This window comes from Branchiostoma floridae, chromosome 19, assembly GCF_000003815.2.
Source record: "Branchiostoma floridae strain S238N-H82 chromosome 19, Bfl_VNyyK, whole genome shotgun sequence".
In the NCBI taxonomy this organism is placed as follows: Eukaryota; Metazoa; Chordata; class Leptocardii; order Amphioxiformes; family Branchiostomatidae; genus Branchiostoma; species Branchiostoma floridae.
The window spans coordinates 4,560,800-4,583,508 of NC_049997.1; the positions used below are offsets into that span (position 1 = coordinate 4,560,800).

The 22,709-nt window shown below is 39.5% G+C and overlaps 1 protein-coding gene across 5 annotated transcripts; it reads right to left on the bottom strand.

Annotated features, from left to right (window-relative positions):
• Window positions 1-257: 257 nt before the first annotated feature.
• LOC118407207 (lysosomal aspartic protease-like) lies at window positions 258-22,274 on the bottom strand. 5 transcript variants are annotated; one of them, XM_035807634.1, is made up of 10 exons: window positions 22,168-22,274; window positions 8,718-8,850; window positions 8,086-8,227; window positions 7,125-7,248; window positions 6,591-6,709; window positions 5,997-6,196; window positions 5,042-5,164; window positions 3,459-3,600; window positions 2,691-2,789; window positions 258-2,182 (listed from the first exon to the last, which is right to left on the bottom strand). In XM_035807634.1, the coding sequence occupies exons 2-10, from the start codon at window positions 8,771-8,773 to the stop codon at window positions 2,021-2,023; spliced, it is 1,167 nt and encodes a 388-aa protein (XP_035663527.1). In that variant the 5' UTR covers window positions 8,774-8,850; window positions 22,168-22,274; the 3' UTR covers window positions 258-2,020. The 5 variants fall into 5 exon arrangements, with proteins under 5 accessions (XP_035663527.1, XP_035663528.1, XP_035663529.1 ...); XM_035807635.1 differs by lacking the exon at window positions 22,168-22,274 and adding an exon at window positions 20,200-20,272; XM_035807636.1 differs by lacking the exon at window positions 22,168-22,274 and adding an exon at window positions 18,354-18,427.
• Window positions 22,275-22,709: the final 435 nt, after the last annotated feature.

Sequence of the window (22,709 nt, forward strand, 5' to 3'; positions counted from 1 at the left end):
TTCAGCATGAAAAAAGTACAAAAACACTATTATTGTACAGTAACAGCACCTGTACCCACACTTTAAGGAGCTTATAATATAAAGGCCAATTTGCTACAACAGAAAGTTGGTGAATGGTTTCATTAATGGTGAAAATTTGCTGAGTGGTAATTTTTTTTTTTCCAAAAAATAGGATCGAGCGAATCCGTGAACCAAGAAATTAAATTGGTGTGGCCTAACATATCAAATGTAAATGCAAAAAAATACAACAGAGAAAAGATTTTCCCATACAGTATAGCTTTATTGAAACTTTAAAACCAGGAAAAATGTTGTTTCAGAGAATTAATATGCAATGACCTTACACATTTCTGAAAGTATCCATGCATATGGCAAAGTACACGTGATGACATATGTGATTACCATACATGACAGTGACAACTTCAAGTCATTGTAAAACACATTTTGTGTAACTTTGAACAATTCTTTATGCTAAAAGACAAGTATTCCTGTTCTTTATCCTATGATATTATATAATATTATTTCAATGGTATTCTAATTTATATATCGATATCGCCTATCATAAAATTACAAGAAAAATCCATTTCGAAGAATAATCTTCATTCATATACTTCCTTATGGTATCTATTTGATACATTTGCATAATATGGCAAGATTTGTGTATAAGCTGTATTGTCTATTGAACGTGTATATTTTACTTTATCGCAGAGTAAGTTCAGTGATTGTAATTAAAGTAATTCAGAAGATCTGTAGTTGACAAAAAGTACAACCGTTACAACAATGACAGTCATTACCATTTTATAAGTATGTGTGGACTATGAAAAGAATAGTTTTTTATGCTAAATCATCAAGATTTAGCTGATAAAACTACTGTGATAATACCAATTAATGCAGTACATGTACATGAACATGATTAAGTTCATATGTACCAATGTAAATTAAGGGGTAATGGAATGTAGACTATAGTTTTGAATGTGCTACTTTTAAAGTTTCAGTTAAGCGGTAAGCTTTCATGACAATATCTACCAACAATATAGGTCTGACGAAATAAAACACAACAATCATGCATTTGCATCGCTATGGCATGACAGAACTATAATAATAATAAATAATAATACCTTGTTAGCTATCGTATTAACTAATCAACAAACATTCAATACCAATGAAAGCAGCTTCTTTGGAATAATAAAACTCCTTTGCTTTTTTCAATAACTTGATAGAAAATGCAGCTGATTATTAAGTACTAGTTTGTTTGTAACTTTGCTAGAATAATATATGTAAAGTAAAAGAAAGAAAAAAAACTAAACTTTATTTCTGTATGGGTTCAATCCCAACGCCCAAACTCCCCATACATTACACTTTTATGACAGTAATTGTCAGCAATACATTGTTTTGACCAAACAATAGACAGCAATCATGCATTTGCATGGCTGTGAAAATCAGACCTATTATAATACCTTGTTAGCTATTGTATTAAATAGTCAACAAACATTCAATACCAATCAATGAAAGCAGCTTCTTTGGAATACTAAAATTCCTCTGCTGTTTTCAATAACTGGCTGGAAAATGCAGTTGACTATTATTATAATTAAGTACTAGTTCGTTAAGTAACTTTGCTAGAATAATATATGAATATATATGTAAAGTAAAAGAAAGAAAAAAACTTAGCTATATTTCTGTATGGGTTCCTGTGGCCAAAAGGTGGATAGTACTCGTCGGAAACTTTATTCTAGAATGCCACCGACGTATAACGTAGATTCACCTTTATCCGTCGGGAACCTTTATCCGTTGTATTGAAAAGCAGTGTTTAAGGGACATCAAGACGACGGAAGGTGGTTTTTAGACTGAAATATTTTCAAATATTCTAGTTTGATACCAACGCTCGTAGACTTGATACCCTGTTTTTCAATACAACGGATATAGGTTATCCTGCGGATAAAGGTGAACTGGCGTTATCTATTCCTCAATCCTCCCTACCGGATCGTGGAGGTACGGAATTCTATCCACTGCATGACCGTTGCTACTACTTTGCGGTGGCAAAGCCGACTAGGTTCTTGCCCAAATCAAACTGGGTGTAGTACGACCCTATGAACACGTCTCCCAGGATCCACAGGGGCCCAGCCGGTGGTGGTATGTCCATGCCCATAAAGCCGCTGAGACAAATAGTCATCCCAAACTGTTTCACCTAAGGGTAGCAAAATTGTGACTCGTTATTAGGTTTCACCCAGACCATTATTATAAATGAAATATATTGTTGTTGCTATCTGACTGGTACGTGTTGTGAGGAGGTGATACAGAAATAGTTAATTCCTACATTGAGCTATGCCTTTTCAAATTCAATTCTGGACTTTAAGTTACATCCTAACACGTCGATGAAGACTACATAGATACACATATTAACTTTGAAAACGCAGCCCAGGCATTTTCTTGACAGCATCCGCTATCATTCGTAAACATTTCAGATGAGCACTGTCTTTCCTCAGTGTTTCCCTATTTAGGCCGACCATTTTTTAAACTCTACAACTCTAACCGTTATATGACCAAAATAGATACAACAGAAATATCGTTTCCGTATTCTATCCGTCACGGACGAAAGACGATGTTGTCTGAAATGCCTGACCGTTGCCAAATCAAACACTACAAGTACTCTTTTTTTCTGGCGGCCTTTCTACTTTAAAGAAATTTTAACATACCTGTAAGATGTATTCCTTCCCCGTCAATTCAAACTCCTTCCCACCCAGTATAAAGGAGATGGTCGGGAGGGATGTGACCTTACTGCAGTCCACCTTGTACTGTGATGAATACAGGGAAAACACACGCAATATCATCAAAAGAAATCTGGAATTCCGAATCAGTATTCTAGGGGTAAGCGAGGATGTTGAAGGTGGTCTTGAGTTTTACTCAAATGTGACCCATGTTCTGCAAGTAACGCTAGTTCACCTTTATCCGTGGGGTAACCTATATCCATTGTTTTAACGCAAGGAGAGGTTGAATCTTTAGAATCTAGTATGCACTAGACTCTGAGTATATAGTATACTAGTAAGATGCAAATTCTTATATATTCATAACTAATATTGTATCACGACTTAACCATATTGGCCTGTATTTAGCTTCAAGTTGTTTGTGTATGAACGTACAATAGAGGTCTTGATTTATTTATTTCTTTAAAGACAATGCTTTCTAGCGATAGCAAGTCGACGGTCATGCGCAGAGGTAACAAACTGCAAAACAATGTAACGTGTATCTGTGTGGGACTCTTGCTAATTAAGACAAACATACTTAAACAGGATTATATAATCAAAGTCTAAACCTACAATCAAAATAAGGGTGTTTTTGACAATCGGCAATGACATATTAACATATCAAATGTGTCAATATGTAGGCCGGCTCTTTTTACATTATGCTATCAGACAGTAATGCATCATTAAATAAGACTTCTCTTTTCCTGTTACAAGACTTACCTCTCCGCCAGCAAGGGGGGTGGCTCCGATTTGTTTGTGCAGTTTATTGACCTCTTCAATGGGCCCGGCAATGAGAGAGGTTCCCGTATCAGCGATGGCCTGACAACCTTCCTGACAGAACGTGGAGCCACCGACATTTATACTGAGAAAGACATGTACAGACGTGTTGAACTTCACATGTTAGTTGTCTTATGAATAGACAAATTCTTGTTACAGTTGATCATCTCCAGTGACTTAGCCATTAAACATTAAAGAATGGACAGGACTGCCCCCAGCACCCAAGGCCAAGCGCTAGCGCATGTCAGGGAGAGATGGAGAGAGGCAGTGTGCTTATACCTCCCTCACATTACATACGGTTTTCGCACGTACTTCGCGATCGCCGGAAGGTCGGCTGATTTTAAGATCTTAAGATGGTCTTGCGTATTTTTCGACCAAAAACTGTCCCCCTCACATATAAGCCAGGCTCGTGTGATCATCTCTGAATAAATCTATGATAATGAACCTCCCATGACCTCTTGCACGCGGACAAAGTAACACAAAACGTTCCTCACAGAAAGGCAAGATATCAATAAATGTTATTTCTTTTGTTGTTGTTATCTTTTTAACCAATTAATGGAATGAGCGGGCATACTAGAAATGACGAAAGAAAAGAAATTGTGTCACAAAGCCAGCCTATATACTGCCACAGGGGCCACAATGTCAGAACTACCCTCACATTCTCAGAAATTCAATATTTGTAAACAAACGGAAGTCGGGCGAACGTCGCCCGACTGACGGGCGTTTGCCATCCGATTTGCGCTCGATGATTAAGAACTAGGTCTGTGCTGGATTGACGCACGACTATCAATCGAATGTCGACCGATACACTTGCGAAGTACGCACGATTTGCACGCACGATCTGCGACTCGGTAACGAGTTCTGCGATCTCAGAGATCTCCTGCGACTTGTCGCTTATGTTAAGAACATGTTTCGCTGCACCACGACCATCGTACGGCCCCGGAAAATGGCCGGCGATCCCTACAAATCGCAAGATGATCGTGAGAACACCGGACGTCTTACTCACGAAAATGTCATTTAGAGCTCGTAGACTAGTCTTCCGATCGATTTTCGCCTAATGTGAGGGGGTATAAGCAGCAAAGCGCCCCTACGACCAGCCCCGGTCAAGGGACCGGTAAGCGGTAAGCGTGGCTTATCCAGCCTGTGCATGCTGTCCCGTTTCATCAGTATTAGAGTGAAGACTGGTGTTGCACAGTGAAAAAAAACAACCAAGGGTTGACTTCTGTATATTTCTCGTTGGTTTGGTTTGGTACGGTTTTCATTTGTTCAAAAGTATTTAAAGGTGGATGATTTTTCTTACACCTTAATATCGGTGTATAGAGTGGTAGCTATCTCCGCTTCTATAACCCTTGGGCCACCATCAAGGAAGATGTTTAGAACTGGAAGACATGGAAAAATAGTGAAGTGCAAAGTAATGAAATAAAAACAGATAGAGAGGTAGACAATATTGAAATAAAAACAGTCAGGAAAGAGTGCAAAAAAAGAAAGCGTAAGAACCATATGCTTCAAAATCAAGTAAGGCTTACCCGTCCATCTTGAACTGCCAATAGCCTTTCCTGGTGACATCGAGGAAGGTGAAGTCTCCGGTGTAGTAATTGGGGTCAGCCCCACCCAAAATCAGCTCACCACCAGCGGTGGCCGAGGGATCCCTGCAAGGTATGGTAGGAATTCATTACTCAAAACTTTATTGACTGTTAAAAATAATAAATGAAACACAATATAGTTCAAATAACATAAGTATCGAAAGGTCATGACAGCCCACGCCTTTCATGAGAAAAAATATTTTGTAACATTAATTTATAGGCCTGGCCTTCAGACAAAAGACAGGAACATTTGTTGAATAGTGACCAGAAAATCTTTGCATTACCAGGTCTTTGTACGAAGTATGAATCGTAGAAATCGACATTAAGGGGAGCAATTAGCCAGGATAATCAATCCGTCTGTTAATCCCTAAAAAGACAACCAATTTTGAAAGTCCATAGAGACTTCTTCTTATACCTTAATGATGTAGCCAATACTGCAAATCATTTACAAGAAAAAAGGGTTAGTGTACTGTTGTGTTGTGTTGTAACATATGTTGCCGGTGACGTTTGTTACCTGCCTTGTAATATTATAACCAATGGGTAAAAGGTCATAAGTTACCATATTTTAGCTATGTTAAAAGAGTTTTCCTAAACAATCAGTTAGGTTTGACTAAAAAATGAGCTGATATATTTTCGAACCAAAAATCGCTATTTCGTATATTTCAATGAGGACGAGTGTGTAGTCAGCGTAGTTAATATGGTAGAGACTAAAGATCATCTAAAGATCATCTATAGACATAGACAGGAGTCAAAGTTGAGTATTATCAAAGAACATCCTTATACCTTACATGTCCATGTAAAGTTACCTTGTATGATATTGATATCTGATACAAAAATGAGAGCATGATAATTTTGCTAAAAAGGTGGCAAGTCATGCTGATATGCTCATTAGTTTTACCTGTTCAGGTAGAACGAGAAGACCGGTTCCGGCACCGCTCCCTGACTGACCATGTTGTAGAACGGCGGCACCACGCCGTCCACGGCGATGTTACTGTACCCCATCCCAAGTATACCGTCAAACTTGGCCGCGACGAACGCCATACCAGGCTCTGACAACGCCTCCGCAAATGTCTGGTCCTTAACCTCGATACCTGCGACCTGTAGTAGTGATATCATTGTTCATGATGGAGGGGCGGTTTAAGCAACAATCTTAGTTTTAAAAAAAGCCAAAGGGACAACAAAAAAATCAAAATTTTTCTTGGAAATACATCCAGAGTCTATGTTTCATTCAGGTCTTTAGATCCTGTTGTGTTTAATCAGTTTTGTACAACTTACTGTTTGAAAACCTCCATTTTGTAAAAGTATTTTTTTTGGTTTAAACTACATGTACGAAAAAATGTACCAATCGATAGTTTAAGAAACAATTTTTGAAATAAAAAACAATTTTTAAATAAAAATAGATAAATAAAAAAGAAACAATTTCAAACATGAAATGAAAATTGACCTATAGAAGAACAATCGTAAGGAAAACAAATTTTACATCTTTACTCACAGAGACTGTGTCCTGACTTAGAAAGCCACTCAAGCTGCCAGACCCATATTGGATGGCAAATTTCTCTCCATTCTTTTTGTAGGTGCTGGACTTACTGGCGTCATACTTGTTGTGAAGCACTGCGGGAAATTTGAAAGAGCTTGGCTAACTATGAAAAAACTATAACCTGGATATGTAAACGAATACATGATTTTCTTTGGTGGCCAAGAGTCTGTACCCCACAGCACTTACAGCTATAATTATTGTTCACACATTCTGAGACATTTTACTCATTCTATCCGTAGAATATTTTGAATGCCACAGTTTAAATTTTACTAGGCTAGTTTGCTGACTCTGAGACCCTTTTCTTAAATCTATTGACACGCTAAAGGTCTTATAGGCTGATAGGTTTATAGGCTGTCAAATCATAATGAATGACCAACGTGGCAGTAACTGCTTAAGTTTTAATGCAAAGTTTAATGTACCAATTCGTACTTCTTGTATTCCTCAGTTAATGTAGTTAGTGCAAGGAGTTACTGATCAGTCCATACTCACAGCAGGCTATGTTAGAATAATGGCATTTCTTAGACGGCACCCAGAGGTTGGATGACCCGGTGTCAAATACGACCTGGAAACTCTGAGGAGGAGTGCCGATGGATATTGGTCCGAAGTACTGTGCCTGTGTATGGATAGGGATGGTAAATCGATCATTTATGTACATGTTACATTTGTAGTTTTTCACTGTCATTCAGCACAAAATCTTCTTACCTCGAATTTGTAGTCGCCCATCCGTCGACCTTCATAAGGAATGATGACTCAATTACTCTGAGCACGTGACCTAGGGACACGTGACTCAAGTAAAGAATCGTACATGCCTGGCAAGCGTCAATATTGAATCACCGGGACATTTCATTACCTAGGAAAAAGCTTAAATATTCGACACCAAACCGGTTTACTTCGTGAGGGGGGTAAAGGAGGCCATCTACATAAGAGCACACCAGCCGACACTTAAATATAACAGAGACGGGGGCTGATACCGCTTGCCAGGCATCTAGGTGACTGAAAACTCGAGGTGAGAAAATTTCGTGTTGAATGACGGTGAAAAACTTCAAAATGTATTATACCAACACAGATGAGCTTTCATGCTACTGTTACATTTGTGTACTCAAAACATAGCAATCAAGGAGCTCTGTATTTTTACTTTTATTTAGCCTTGATACATCTTCGTTCTAAGCTCTTTTTCCCAAGACGTTAAGAAGGTGGAGGAGGTCAGAGGTCTTGCCTTCTTAATAGTACACACAGTAATTTGCAATTCAACATTCCATTCTCTCGTTCGAAATAGTCAACATAATATCTTCTCATAGTGAGTTCACAGTTACATACATGTAGTTTCTATTCGCACCATGTTCCTAAAAGTAACGACTGTATTTCTGCTAGCATCAAAGATAATCTTTACATGGGCTTTAGACGTGGCAACAACAGGAATCAGAGAGCAGAATATTATCCACTAACGTACATCCAGATAATTTGAGAGTGGCTCCGGCTGCGGACCCGTCATGTTGTAGTACTTCCCACTGTAGTCCTTGATGATTTTGTCGTACGGGACGCCAACCTCTGCCAGATGACGACGGACAGTTTTCATCTTCGTCAGCGGGATCCTATGAATCAAAAAGTTTCTTGCATCAATGAAATGTTTTATAAAGGGAAATGACAAATTCAAAATGTTTGCACCTCAACGAGGGTGAGGGTATATGTCCTTGTCAACGAGCTACTATGGGTACATGATTTTGCCCTACGGATAAACTAAAAACATACAATAAGATTTAGAGGTCCAAATGCATATGGAACAATCTAAGAGTTATTCTCCTACAAAGGGATGATGCAACTACGCACGCGCGGACGAACTGTTGTAGAATTCCAGGAATGTTTGCCAATTGGACACATACTACACAGCTAGGGTAAAATTTCCTTCGTTTTAAGCGCCATTTGTTTAAGTATCCCATCATGAAATGGAGTTCCCTCCAAAGGGATGATGCAACTTCGCAGGTGTGGAAAAATTCCTGTAGAATTTTGGGTATTTTTACCAATCGGACATATGATATACTGTTAGGCTAGTCCCTGAGGTGTCGCCAAAAACGCTTTCATTACCTGTGCAGGGCGTTCGCGGTTGCCACAATGGCAAGCAGGACAAGGAGGAACTTCATCACGTCAGGGACACGTGTTCAGGTACAGTTGTGCTCGGAAACAGGACAAGATCAGGGCGTGTTGAACAGGAAGACTTCTGAGTGAAAAAAAAAGAGAGGAGAAATGTCAAAATGTTGAATAGACTACTGTATAACGGGAAAAAGTTAAATTCCCTAACTCCCTAGTAATGTATTACACGAATTCCTCCCATAGGCTGTGAACAACACTTCTGTTAATTGCACGGGATCCCAAAATCCGCAACCGCTAAAGACCAGCTGGATAAGTTCGCATTGTTGCACCACCCGGATAATTGCACGAAATATGCTGACAAATGAGCTGTGCAATTAAACGGCTTCTACAGTATATGCTTATTTTGTGGTGGAAAAGACAGTATAGCTTATACACACACAAAAAATCCTCCAGGTTAGGTGAATGTCCCTCATTCTGGGGTATAACTGACCCGCTAATTTTAGGCAATTTCTCAGGTTAGATAGTTGAACAGCAATACATCAATTCAGCACACGACATCCATGCAGTTGCCCATAAGCAAGGAGAGGTCAAAGTACATTAGACACATGTAGAAAATATACAAAACATCAGAAGCCCTGCTGCGAACCGAAAATCAACAGTTATCTACGTGTTTGTATACCAACAGGCCAAATATCATCACAATTAATACAGTTGATTGATGTGGGAACTCTCGCAAGTAAACATATAAACCCAAATTCAATTTTCACGAATGTAAAAACATCCCCCACGTTAATGTTTTATATTCAACTATCACCCCTCAGAAGAGAACAGAAAAGAAGACATATCATGAGATTGTGAATATACTGATTTGCCCCTCCCGTGGGAATGCCAAGATGTCTGTTTGTACAGTGCTTCCCTCGCAAGCGATAAACAAGTGCCGTACAGTACACGTGTAATTTTTTCACGTTTTAGTCCATGTAATGCGGATCGTTATGAAACGAACCTAATCAGAAAGAACTGTAACTAAGTATACAGATTTAAAGGGGTCCCATCGCGCCTATTCATTCACATCTACATTACACTACCCCCAGATGACCCCATCAGGGGTAAAGTAGGGATGAATGATGTGGTCTGATCTCAAATGGCCAGAAAAACAAGTGAAATATAAATTGATTAGGCCCGAGGCAATCAGTAACGGTGTTTCAAACATGGACGCATAATCTGTACAACTATTGTCCAGAAAAGCAACAAGAACAACAGCTTTCAAAGAGACTCTGAGCCTTATTACTATTTATTTAAATCAAACTAAACAGAACATGAGGCAACACGTTTAACCGGTATATACCCAGGAGGGATGTTTCCGTCGGTGACCTGTAGATAAAAGGCTCCGTCTAGAAGTAGCCTTGTCTTGAGAGAGTCTTGTGCAGAGAAAATAAAGCGACTTGTGTCCTTCTACCTATCACCCGATAAATCTGGCCAATCACGTAGCTTATATTGCAGCCCCTCCCGTAGGAAAGCAAAGATGGCTCTTTGGACAGTGTTGTACTTAGAAGGGGCCAACAAGTGTCATACAGTACACGAGTCACTGTTTCACGTTTTTAGTCCATGTGGTGGGCAGGGTTATGAAACGAAACTAAATAAACAGCTCTCAAGAGGACCCAATAGCTAGGTCTGTTCTATGATGAGAAATTAACAGAAAAACCTATTGAAATAAACGCCGACCTGGTACCAGGGCATCAGAAAAGATATTTAAAAGATACATTGAAACACCATCTTTACCACAATTGTTAACAGTGCCGCCACGCATTTCTACAATACCAGGTCACCTAATAACGGCACCGCATCGTCCTCCTTTTCAAATATCCTCAGCCACCCGCCCCTACCACAACTACGTCTTTTTTTGGCATTTCCCTCACCGTTGCGACAAAGATATAAGCAGCTATGACTTAAGCTATTTGTTCTCCACAAATTCACAACAAAGACAGGGATCCATATCTCAACCTTATACGCTATATCAGCTTTACATGTTCAAACGGTACATACCTAGGAGGTATATCTTGCCCCTTACTTGGCAAAGCTAACTCTCAGGACAGTGCTGCTTTTGGAAGGGAGCAACAAGTGTCATACAGTACACGAGGCACAGTTTCACGTTTTTAGTCCATGTGATGGGAAGGGTTATGAAACGAAACTAAATAAACAAATCTCAAAGGGGATCCTATAGCTAGATTCGTTCTATGATAAGAAATTAACAGAAAAACCAATTGAAATGAAGGCCAGCCTGGCACCAGGGAATCAGACAAGATGTTTAAAAGACACAATGAAACACCATGTACCATCTTTGCCACAATTGTTAACAGTATTCCCACATAGGACAAGATAAGCATTACATTGTAACTAGAACAACAGCTTTTATAAGGTGACCCCGGGCCTTCACACGTCCTACTTGAAAGAAGAAAAATGAAAAGGTCGGAAAAATGGCATGAAACTTGGTTTGACCACTCTCTGACGAAATCAGTATAATATATAGTTAAGAATTTGTTCGTAATGTGTAAGCTTCTTCTTTACAATCCATGATAATTGTGACGCTTAGAATTACACTTTATCAAAATACAGAAGAGCGCAAAATATGGAATACATGACTGTGTAGGTGGCAATCTCAAACTCTGTGGTTATGAAATATTATAAACTGATACAGCCCAAAAAGAACAATCAACACTGATTTGCAACAACATGTAGAAGTCTACAGAGGATGATATTGATTTTACGTAATAATGGAAGGAATGGCGAAGACTTGTGCTGGAGGCTAGCATAGTCCCCGACCCTCCTGATGAGGATGGGACTAGGTGAGGTGAGGGTGAATAATGGTCAACAGCTGCTCCAAGTATCGGACATAGTAGTCACACAAATTTCAAGGTGACCCCGGGCCTTAACATGTGATGTACAGGTAAAGAACATCAGAAAGATATAACGTCAAGAACATCAGAAAGATATAACAAAATGTGTACTGACTAAGCCCTACTAAAATCAGCAATGGCCATAAAAAGTGGTTCTATCATGTTACAACCATTGGTATCTGTGGCTATAACATTAGACACTACGTAAACTAAAAAAAAGAAGAAGACAAGCTAGCTGTATAGATTTCAAGGTAACCCCGAGGCTCTTTATGTAAGAAAAGAGAGCATTTCAAGGCCAAAAAGCTCTGACATATATAGGCTGACAACAACCTGATTGATCCAGTTAAAAATATTCAAATGTATAAGGACTATGCCACCACCATCTTTACAACCATTGTTAAATGTGACTCTCAAACCGCCATTTCGCTACAAATACCAACCGATGACCAAGCTCTCAGTACGCTCCACAAAGTTCGGATTACCTTTAGTTCTCTTGCTAACAGTGCCTTATTGTAATTTTGGAAACAGACCGAAACGCGTTGCTATACGTATACCTAACTACTCATCCTCAATCCTTCCACAACTACGTCGTCATTTTTCGGCATTTTCCTCCTTCTTACGACCACGTTGAATAAGGTAGGGATGTAGCGACCTTTTTTCCAAACTTCTACGACGAAGACAGGAATCCGTACGTAAAGCTAACACACTAAATTAGCTATAACGTTATTAAAAGCTGAACTAAATTAAACACGACATGATATGTCACGTTTAACCGGAATTTACCTAGGAGGGATGTCTCTGTCGGTGACCGTCTAAAAGCACGTCTTGTCTTCAGAAAGCCGGGAAGGAATTGATAGAGAAAATGCAGCTATTTTTGTCCTTCCACCTATCACCCCATAAATCTGACCAATCACATAGCTTATATCCCAGCCCCTCCCGTGGGAAAGCAAGGATGGCTCTCTGGGCAGTGTTGTCCGTAGAAGGGAGCAACAAGTGCCATACAGTACACGGGGCACTGTTTCAGGTTTTTAGTCAATGTGGTGGGAAGGGTTATGAAACGAAACTATATATTATAAGTAAACAGATCTCAAGGGGGCCCTATAGCTAGGTCTGTTCTATGATGAGAAATTAACAGAAAAACCAATTGAAATGAACGCCAAGCTGGCACTAGGGAATCAAAAAAGTCTTTAAAAGATACATTTTAACAGCATCTTTAGTACAATTGTTAACCGTGGCGCCACACATCCCACATAGGACAAGATAAGCATTAAATTGTAACTAGAACAACAGCTTTTATAGGGTGACCCAGGGCCTTCACACGTCCCACTTAAAACAGAAAAAAAGGTTGGAAAAACAGGGTATGAAACTTGGTTTGACCACTCTCTGACGAATTCAGTAAACATAGTTTAGAATTTGTTCGTAATGTGTCAGCTTCTTCTGTATAATCCATGTTAATTGTGACGCTTAACATTATATTTTCGTGATCTAAATACAAAAGAGGAAAACTAGCTTCACAGTTTTTATCCTGGGCCGCTTTGTTTTTTGCGTTTTAGAAATCCTCTCACAAGTACCTTTACAACAAGGTTTCTTTCCATATTGTGATCTCCGACAACTGTTGGATAGTACATGATCGCGTATTAGGCTACTGCTAAGTTTACTGGAATGATAGGGATTTTAATGACGTATTAATCATCAACAGTAGCTCCAAGTATCGGACATTGTAGTCACACAGATTGTAAGGTGACATTGCATGGGCCTTAACATGTGACTCACTTAAAGAATCAAAACAGGTCAAGTATGCAGAATGCAGAATGATGATCCGACCCGTGGGAGGGCTGGGACCGAGGGTGATGCGGAATACACCGTGTTGTATTTTATTTATGTCACGCCCACCTGAGATATGTCACACATATTTCGATGCGAAATGCCGCAGTAACCAGACATTGAGAAATTGTTGTGTCCTCTATTTTAAGGAGAGATCTAGGCTTCTACATATGACTTACTTTGAAAAGAAATCAACCAAAGAAGGTCGGAAAAAGCTGTAAAATGTAATCAGTTTCAAGCATAAAAATGGAAAGAATATTCCCATCACGATTTCAAACCATTCTTAAACGTGGCTATAAACATTACACAATGAAATAGTCCAAATTCCCCTTGGCCTCTTCATGTTGCGCTTAAAAAGGAAAAAAAACTGTTGGCTATACGACTACATGACGAATCAGTAACGAACAGTTTAAAAGTGAAAAAAACTGACCCAGAACCATCGTCACAAAAAGACTGTGGATTTAAAACCTCATAGTCCGAAACGCTTTGCTACCTTTCAAACTATCATCAACCCTCGTACAATCAAAATGTGTTTTTATTTAGCATTTCCCTCCACGTTTCAACCTCTATAAAGTAAATACGATTGTTATCAGTGGCTGTAAACATTACACTCTTAACTGGTAAAACAACTGCTTGCTATATACAGATTACATGGACAAAAGAGACAATCTTAAGGCAAAAAAGATGAAATATGGGCTGATCACAACTTGACGAATCCAACTGTAACCAACATTTCAAATCAAATATGGAAGAACTATACCAGCACCATCTTCATAACCACTTTCGGTTTAATTAAAAGCGTCATTTTAACGCAAGAACGGACCAAGGACCTTTTAGCAAGTTCCACAAAGTTCACATTACCAGGTCACCTACTACCGGGACTGCATTGTCCTCCTGAAACAGCCCGACAATTTTTGCTTCCTTTCCAACTATCCTCAACCACCTGCCCACACAACTACAACATCTTTCTTCGGCATTTCCCTCCCGTTACGACCAAGATGTAAGCAGGTACGCTCGTAGCGATTTGTTTTCCACAAATTCACAACAAAGACAGGGATCCGTATCTCAATCTTACACGCTATACCAGCTTGACACGTTTCACCGGTATATACCAAGGAGGGCTGACTCTGTCGGTAACCAAGAAAAGAGGATCCGTCTAGAAACACGCATTTTCTTGACAGATTTGGGAGTAGATAAAGGAGAAAATGAAGCTACTTGTATCTTTCTACCTATCGCTTGATAAATCTGACTAATCACGTAGCTTATATCTCGAACCCTCAAGTGGGAAAGCAAGGATGGCTCTCTGGGCAGTGTTGTTAGTAGAAGGTAGCAACAAGTGTCATACAGTACACGAGTCACTGTCTCACGTTTTTAGTCCATGTGGTGGGGAGGGTTATGAAACGATACTAAATAACAGATGTCAAGAGGACCCTATAGCTAAGTCTGTTCTAAGATGAGGAAAGAACATAAAAATCTATTGAAATAAAGGGCGACCTGGCGCCAAGGAATCAAAAAAGGTGTTTAAAAGATATGTTGAAACGCCATTTTTACCACAATTGTTAACAGTGCTGCCACACATCCAACATAGAACAAGATAAGCGTTACTTTGTAACTAGAACAACAGATTTTATAAGGTGAACCCGAGCATTCACACGTTCTACTTAAAAAAGAAGAAAAAACAACAAAAAGGTCAGAAAAAAGGGTATGAAATATGGTTTGGCCACTCTGAAGAAATTAGTAAACATAGTTTGGAATTTGTTCGTAATGTGTCAGTTTCTTCTTTACAATCCATGTTAATTGTGACTCTTAACATTACATTTCATCTAAACCAACAAGGCTTCTTTCCATATTGTGCTCGCCACCAAATGTTGAATAGTACATGATTGTGTAGTTGGCTAACGTTAAACTCTATGTGATGAGAATGGTAGTCAAACATATTTCTTAACATGCATGTGACTGACTTAAGGAAAAACAGGTCAAGCTAGAACGCCAGAAAAAATAACTAAATGTGTACTGCCCAAGCCCTAATAACATCAGTAACGCACAAAATTGGTTCTATTGCTATTTTACAACCATTGGTATCCGTGACTCTAAGCATTAGACACTAAAGTGGTCCAACAAAAGACAGCAATCTAACTAACTGCATAGATTTCAAGGTGACCTCGAAGCTCTTCATGTAAGAAAAGAGAACATTTCAAGGTCCCAAAAAAACTTTGACATATAAGCTGACAACAACTTGATGGATCCAGTAATGGAAATTGAAATGTATCATGACTTTGCCACCACCATCTTTACAACCATTGTTAAATGTGACTCTCAAACCGCCTTTTTACTCCAAATATCAACCGAGGACCTAGCTCTCAGTACGCTCCAAAAAGTTCAGATTACCTTTAATTCTCCTGCTAACGGGATCACGTTGTCATTTCGGACACAGATCGAAACTTTTTGGTTCGTAACTAATTATCCTCAATCATACCACAACTACGTCGTTATTTTGCATTTGCCTCCTTGCTATGATCACGTTAAAGAAGGTAAGGTTGTAGCGACCTGTTGTCCACACTTCTACAGCGAAGACAGGGATCCGTACCTAAACCTCACACGATAAATTAGCTATAACGTCACGAAAACCTTAACTAAACACAACATGATATGGGGCAACCAGTTTAAACGGTACATACTTAGGAGGGATGTCTCTGTCGGTGACCGAGGTAAGAGGTCGTGTCTAGAAGCACGTCTTGTCTTGAAAAAGTCGGGAAGGAATAGAGAAAATGAAGCTATCTTTGTCCTTCCAACTATCACCCCATAAACCTGACCAATCACGTAGCCTTTACCCCAGCCCCTCCCGTGAGAATGCCGAGATGACTGTTTGGACAGTGCTGTTATTGGAAGTGCCGTACTGTACATGTGACATTGTTTCACGTTTTCAGAACAGAGAATAAGTGTGCAGGACCCCGGGCTTGTTCATGTAACTAAAAATGGCCACAAAAACTCATGAATTAAGTTTAGTGTTAACGAGGCCCGAGGAAATCAGTAAAGTTTTTTTGAACGTGGAAGCATCATCATTACTACCATTGTCAACAGTGGCGCCACACGCTCTGAGCAGGTCAGGAAACAAACAACTAGGACCACAGTATTCATTATGAGCCCGTGCCTTCACATGCCCTACTTGAATTAGAAACAAGAAACACATAGAAGACCAGAAAAAACTAATTGTAGGTGGACCACTCTCTGACAGACTCTTGAAATCAACGTTTAGAATTTGTTTGTAATGTGTCAGCTTCATCTTAACAACCATTGTTTATAATTACATTCTGGCTAGAAACAGGCACGAGGGTGGTTCCACGTAAAGGTAAAGGTAAGAAATATACAAAAGAGCAGTCATTTACCTCCCTGTTTGTAATGTCGCTTCACTTACCACCGTCTGTTTAATTAAACAGTCTGAAACGATATACTAGCTCTTCAATTATGCCAAACCATAGTAAATTGAAACATTTTAGAAATTCTTTTACAAGTTTCAGTACAACTTTTGATCACATTGTCCTCACTAAGAACAGTCGAGTAGTACGTTATTTTAGGTGGCTCAAGCTTTTCTCTATGTGGTGAAAATGAATATAGAACACTATGAACCGATAACGCCGAACAAGTACAGCGCACACAAAGTGGCAAAAAATTCATAAATTTATGATGAATATGTTTGAGCAGTGACGAACAAGGAGTGGTCATATATTTCAAGCAGAGACCCAGGCTTCTACAAGTGCCTTACTTTGAAAAAACAACCAAAGAAGGTCAGATAAAGCTACAAAATATGGACTAACAACGCTCTAACGCTATCAGTATTGAACATAAAAAAGCCGAAGAATATTGCCATCATGATTTTACACCGTTCTTAAATGTGGCTATAAATATTACACTCTGAAAAAGTCCCAAGTCCCTAGACCTCAAATTCACTACAAAGATAGGGATTCGTATCTCAACCTTACACGCCATATCAGCTTTACAAGTTTAACCGACCATACCCAGGGAGGATGTCTCTGTCGGTGACGAAGAAAAAAGGTTCCGTTTAGAAGCACGTATTTTCTTGAGAAAGTCGGGAGCAGATGTCGGACAAAAATACAGCTATTTGTGTCTTTCAACCTATCGCGTGTTAAATCTGACCAATCACGTAGCTTATATCCCACCCCTTCCGTGGGAAAGCAAAGATGGCTCTCTGGGCTGTGTTGTTCGTAGAAGGGACCAACAAGTGTCATACAGTACACGAGTCACTGTTTCACGTTTTTAGTTCATGTGGTGGGCAGGGTTATGAAACGATACTAAATACACAGATCTTAAAGGGGTCCCTATAGCTAGATCCGTTCTATGATGAGAAATTAACAGAAAAACCAATTGAAATTAACGCCAAGCTTGTACCAGGGAATCAAAAAAGATGTTTAAAAGATACATTGAAACACCACAAGTCAGCAATCTAACTAAATGCATAGATGGTGACCCAGGAGCTCTTCATGTAATAAAATAGAGCATTTCAAGGTCCTAAAAATTTGACATCTAAGCTGACAACAACTTGACGGATCCAGTAACGGAGATTCAAATGTATAAGGACTATGCCACCACCTAGCTCTCGATACGTTCCACAAAGTTCAGATTACCTTTACTTTTGTCATTTCGGACACAGACCGAAACCTGTTGCTACCTAATTATCCTCAACCCTACCACAACTACGTCGCCTTTTTTCGGCATTTTCCTCCTTGTTACGACCATGTTTGATAATGTCGGAAAATAGCGACCTGTTTATTAAACTTCTTTGACGAAGACAGGAATCCGTACGTAAACCTCACACACTAAATTAGCTATATCGTTGTAAAAAGCTGAGCTAAATTAAACACAACATGATATGACACGTATAACCGGAACATACCTAGGAGGGATGTCTCTGTCGGTGACCGAGATAAGAGGGGGCGTCTAGAAGCACGTCTTGTCTTGAGAAAGTCGGGAAGGAATTGATAGAGCAAATGAAGCTATCTTTGTCCTTCCACCTATCACCCCATTAATCTGACCAATCACGTAGCTCATATTGCTGCCCCTCCCGTGGGAAAGCAAAGATGGCTCTCTGAACAGTGTTGTTCGTAGAAGGGAGCAACAAGTATCATACAGTACACGAGTCACTGTTTCACGTTTTTAGTCCATGTGGTGGGGTTGGTTATGAAACGAAACTAAACAGATCTCAAGAAAACCCTATAGCTAGCTAGGTCTGTTCTATGATACGAAATTAACGGGAAAAGCTATTGAAATAAAGGCCCCAGGGAATCAGAAAATATGTTTAAAAGATACATTGAAACATCATCTTGGCCACAATTGTTAACAGTGGCAAATAGGACAAGATAAGCATTAAATTGTTACTAGAACAACAGCTTTTATGTATAAGATGACCATGGGCCTTTATATGTCCTACTTAGAACAGAAGAAAATGTTGATTGACCACTCTCCAAGAAATCAGTAAACATTGTTTAGAATTTGTTCGTAAGGCGTCAGCTTTTTCTTAAAAAACCATGTTAATTGTGACTCTTAGTATGACACTTGATCAAAATTCAGAAGAGCAAAAAAAGCTTCAAGGTTTTTATGAATCCTGGGCTGCTTCGTTTATCTTTGTCTTCTAAAAACGTAAAAAGTTGAACTCGTTCTTTCACTTGACTATGTGTCGCACAACGGCAAAACGACGTTTTAGAAATCCTCAAGATTACAGGTATCTTCATAACATGGTTTCTTTTCATATTGTGATCACCAACAACTGATGAATAGTACATGATTGTGTAGTTGGCTAACGTTAAACTCTGTGATGAGATGCTTATATGTTATAAAATGCTATTAAAAGTCCTGCCAATTTACAGCCCAAAAACAACAACCAATGCTAATTTCCAACAGGATTTAGAAGTTTACTGAGGATGATAGGGTTTTAATGAAGTAATAATGGTCAACACTGGCTCCACGTAGCGGACACTGTAGTCACACATATTTCTTAACATGTGACTGACTTCGAGAAAAACAGGTCAAGAACGTCAGAAAGAAATATCTACATGTATACTGACTAAGCCCTAAATCAACAACGGGGATAAAAAGTGGTTCTATCACCATTTTACAACATTAGAATCTGTGGTAATAAGCATTAGAGACTACTGGACTACTGGTCCAGAATAAGACGACAATCTCATCGCATAGATGACCCCATGGCTCTTCATGTAAGAAAAGAGAACATTTCAAGGCCAAAAAAACTCTGACAGATAGGCTGACGACAACTTGACGGATCCAGTTACAAAGACTCAAATGTATAAGAACTATCAATACAATGCCACCACCATCTTTACAACCATTGTTGAATGTGACTCTCAAACCGCCATTTTACTAAAAAATATCATTCAAGGACCTAGCTCTCATAAGTACGTTCCACAAAGGTCGATTACCTTTAGTTCTCCAGGTAATGCTACCTAATTATCCTCAGCCCTACCACAACTACTCACTCACTCACTCAGCTCCGCTTGCTCCGAAGAGGACTACGTCGTCTTTTATTTTTTAAATAATTTTTCGGCATTTTCCTCCTTCTTACGACAATGATAAAGAAGGTAGGGTTGTGACGACCTGTTTTCCAAACGTCTACAACGAAGACAGGGATCCGTACCTAAACCTTGCGCACTAAATCAGCTATAACGTCACAAAAAGCTAAACTAAACAGAACATGATATGGGGTAACCAGTTTAACCGGTACATACCTAGGAGGGATGTCTCTTTCGGTGACCGAGATAAGAGGGTGTGTCTTAAACCACGTCTTAACTTGAGAAGGTCTGGAAGCAATTGATAGAGAAAATGAAGCTATTTTTGCCCTCCCACCTATCACCCGATAAATCTGACCAATAACGTAGCATGTATCCCTGCCCCTCCCGTGACAATGCCGAGATGACTGTTTGGACAGTGCTGTTATTGGAAGTGCCGTACTGTACATGTGCCATTGTTTCAAGTTTTCAGAACAGAGACTAAATGTGCAGGACCCCGGGCCTGTTCATGTAACTTAATCTAAAAATGGCCACAGAAACTTTATGAATAAGATTTAGGGTTAATTAAGTCCGAGGAAATCACTAAAGATGTTTTGAACGAGGAAGTATCATCATTACTACCATGGACAACAGTGGCACCACACATCACACTCTTAGCAGGTCAAGAAAAAACTAAGGCAACTAGAACCAAAGCAATGTGACCCCGTGCCTTCACATGCCCTACTTGAGATAGAAACAAAAAAACACCTAGAAGGCCAGAAAGAAACTACTTGTAAGTGGACTATCCCGGCAGAATCCTGAAACAAACCTTTAGAATTTGTCTGTAATGTATTAGCTTTATCTTTCGTTGTCTATAATTGTGACGCAAAACATTACACTCTGGCTAGAAACAGACAAAAGGGTAGGTCTAGGTAAATGTAAAGGTAAGAAAGATATAAAAGAGTAGCCATTATATTCCCAGTTACTAATGTATATGGGCCGCTTTTTTTACCACCGTTTTTCACTACCTTAATCTGAAAGATTAAACTAGCTCTTCAACAAGTTAACTATTTCGTACCCGAATGAATTGAAACATTTTAGAAATCGTTTTACAAGTACCGTTACTTTTTTTTTACATTGCCCTCACTAACAACTGTCTAGTAGTACGACGAAATAAAATGAAATATAGGCCGACCACAAATATTGATGGATCCAGTAACGAACATTTCAAATATAAAGGAACTATGCCAGCACCATCTTTACAACTTTGTCACGTTTTAATTGAGAACCTAAAACCGTCATTTTATCGCAAATACCGACCAAAGACCTCTTCCACAAAGTTCACAGTACCGGGTCACCTACTAACGGCACCGCATCGTCCTCCTGAACACAGCCAGATACGTTTAGTGTTTCCTTTCCAACTATCCTAACCATCCCGCAACCACAAGTACAACTTTTTTTCGGCATTTCCCTCCCGTTACGACAAAGATATAAGTAGGTACGATTGTAGCGACTTGTTCTCAACAAATTCACAAAAAGACAGTGATCCCTATTTCAACCTAACACGCTACAAGCTTTACACGTTAAACCGGTACATGCTTAGGAGAGATGTCTCTGTCGGTGACTTAGATAAGAAGATGTGTCTAGAAGAACGTATTTTCTTGAGAGAGTCGGTAGCAGATGACGGAGAAAATAAAGCTACGTGTGTCCTTCCACCTATTACGTCATTTATCTGACCAATCACGTAGCTTATATCCCAGCCCCTCCCGTGGGAAAGCTAAGATGGCTCTCTGCACAGCGCTGTTCATAGAAGGGAGCAACAAGTGTCATACAGTACACGAGTCACTGTTTCACGTTTTTAGTCCATGTGGTGGGCAGGGTTATGAAACGAAACTAAATAAACAGATCTCAGGAGGACCCTATAGATATAGCACAGCACCATATTTTTCTCCTAATGAGCACAACCCGAAACAGTTTGCTACCTTTCCAAGTATCCTCAATTATCCTCAACCACCTGTCCCACAGCTACAACTTTTTTGGGCATTTCCTTCCCCGATACGCCCAAAACAAAATCAGGTATGAAGCTAGCGACTTGTTCACCACATATCCACAACAAAGACAGGTATCTGGATCTCAACCTCACACTCTACATCAACTATAACGTTACCAAGAATCAAACTGAACAGAACACGAGCAACCGGTACATACCAAGAAGGGATGTCTCTGTACTTGTCGGTGAACTAGATAGGAGGGTGCGTCTAGAAGCAAGTCTTGTCTTGAGAAAGTCGGGAAGCAAATGACAGAGAAAATAAAGGTACTTGTGTCTTTCTACCTATCACGTGATTTATCTGACCAATCGCGTAGCTCTTATCCCAGCCCCTCCCGTGGGAAAGCAAAGATGGCTCCCTGGGCAGTGCCTGATGTTATTGGAAGGGACGAGCAAGTGCCGAACAGTACACGTGTCATTCTTACACGTTTTTCGTCCATGTGCTTGGAATAGTTATGAAACTAAACTAACTTAATATAAACAAACAGATCTTGGGTCTGTTCATGTTAACCAACAAAACCTAATTCAATAAAGGGGCGAGAAATGCAACAAGACATTAGAAAAATGGTGATACGCATCACACTCATGTTAAAGAGGGCAGCAACTAGAACCACAGCATTCAATGGGGCCACAAGCCTTCACATGCCCTACTTCAAACGGAAGAAAAATCAACAATAAGGTCTGAAATAAGGTTATAAAATAC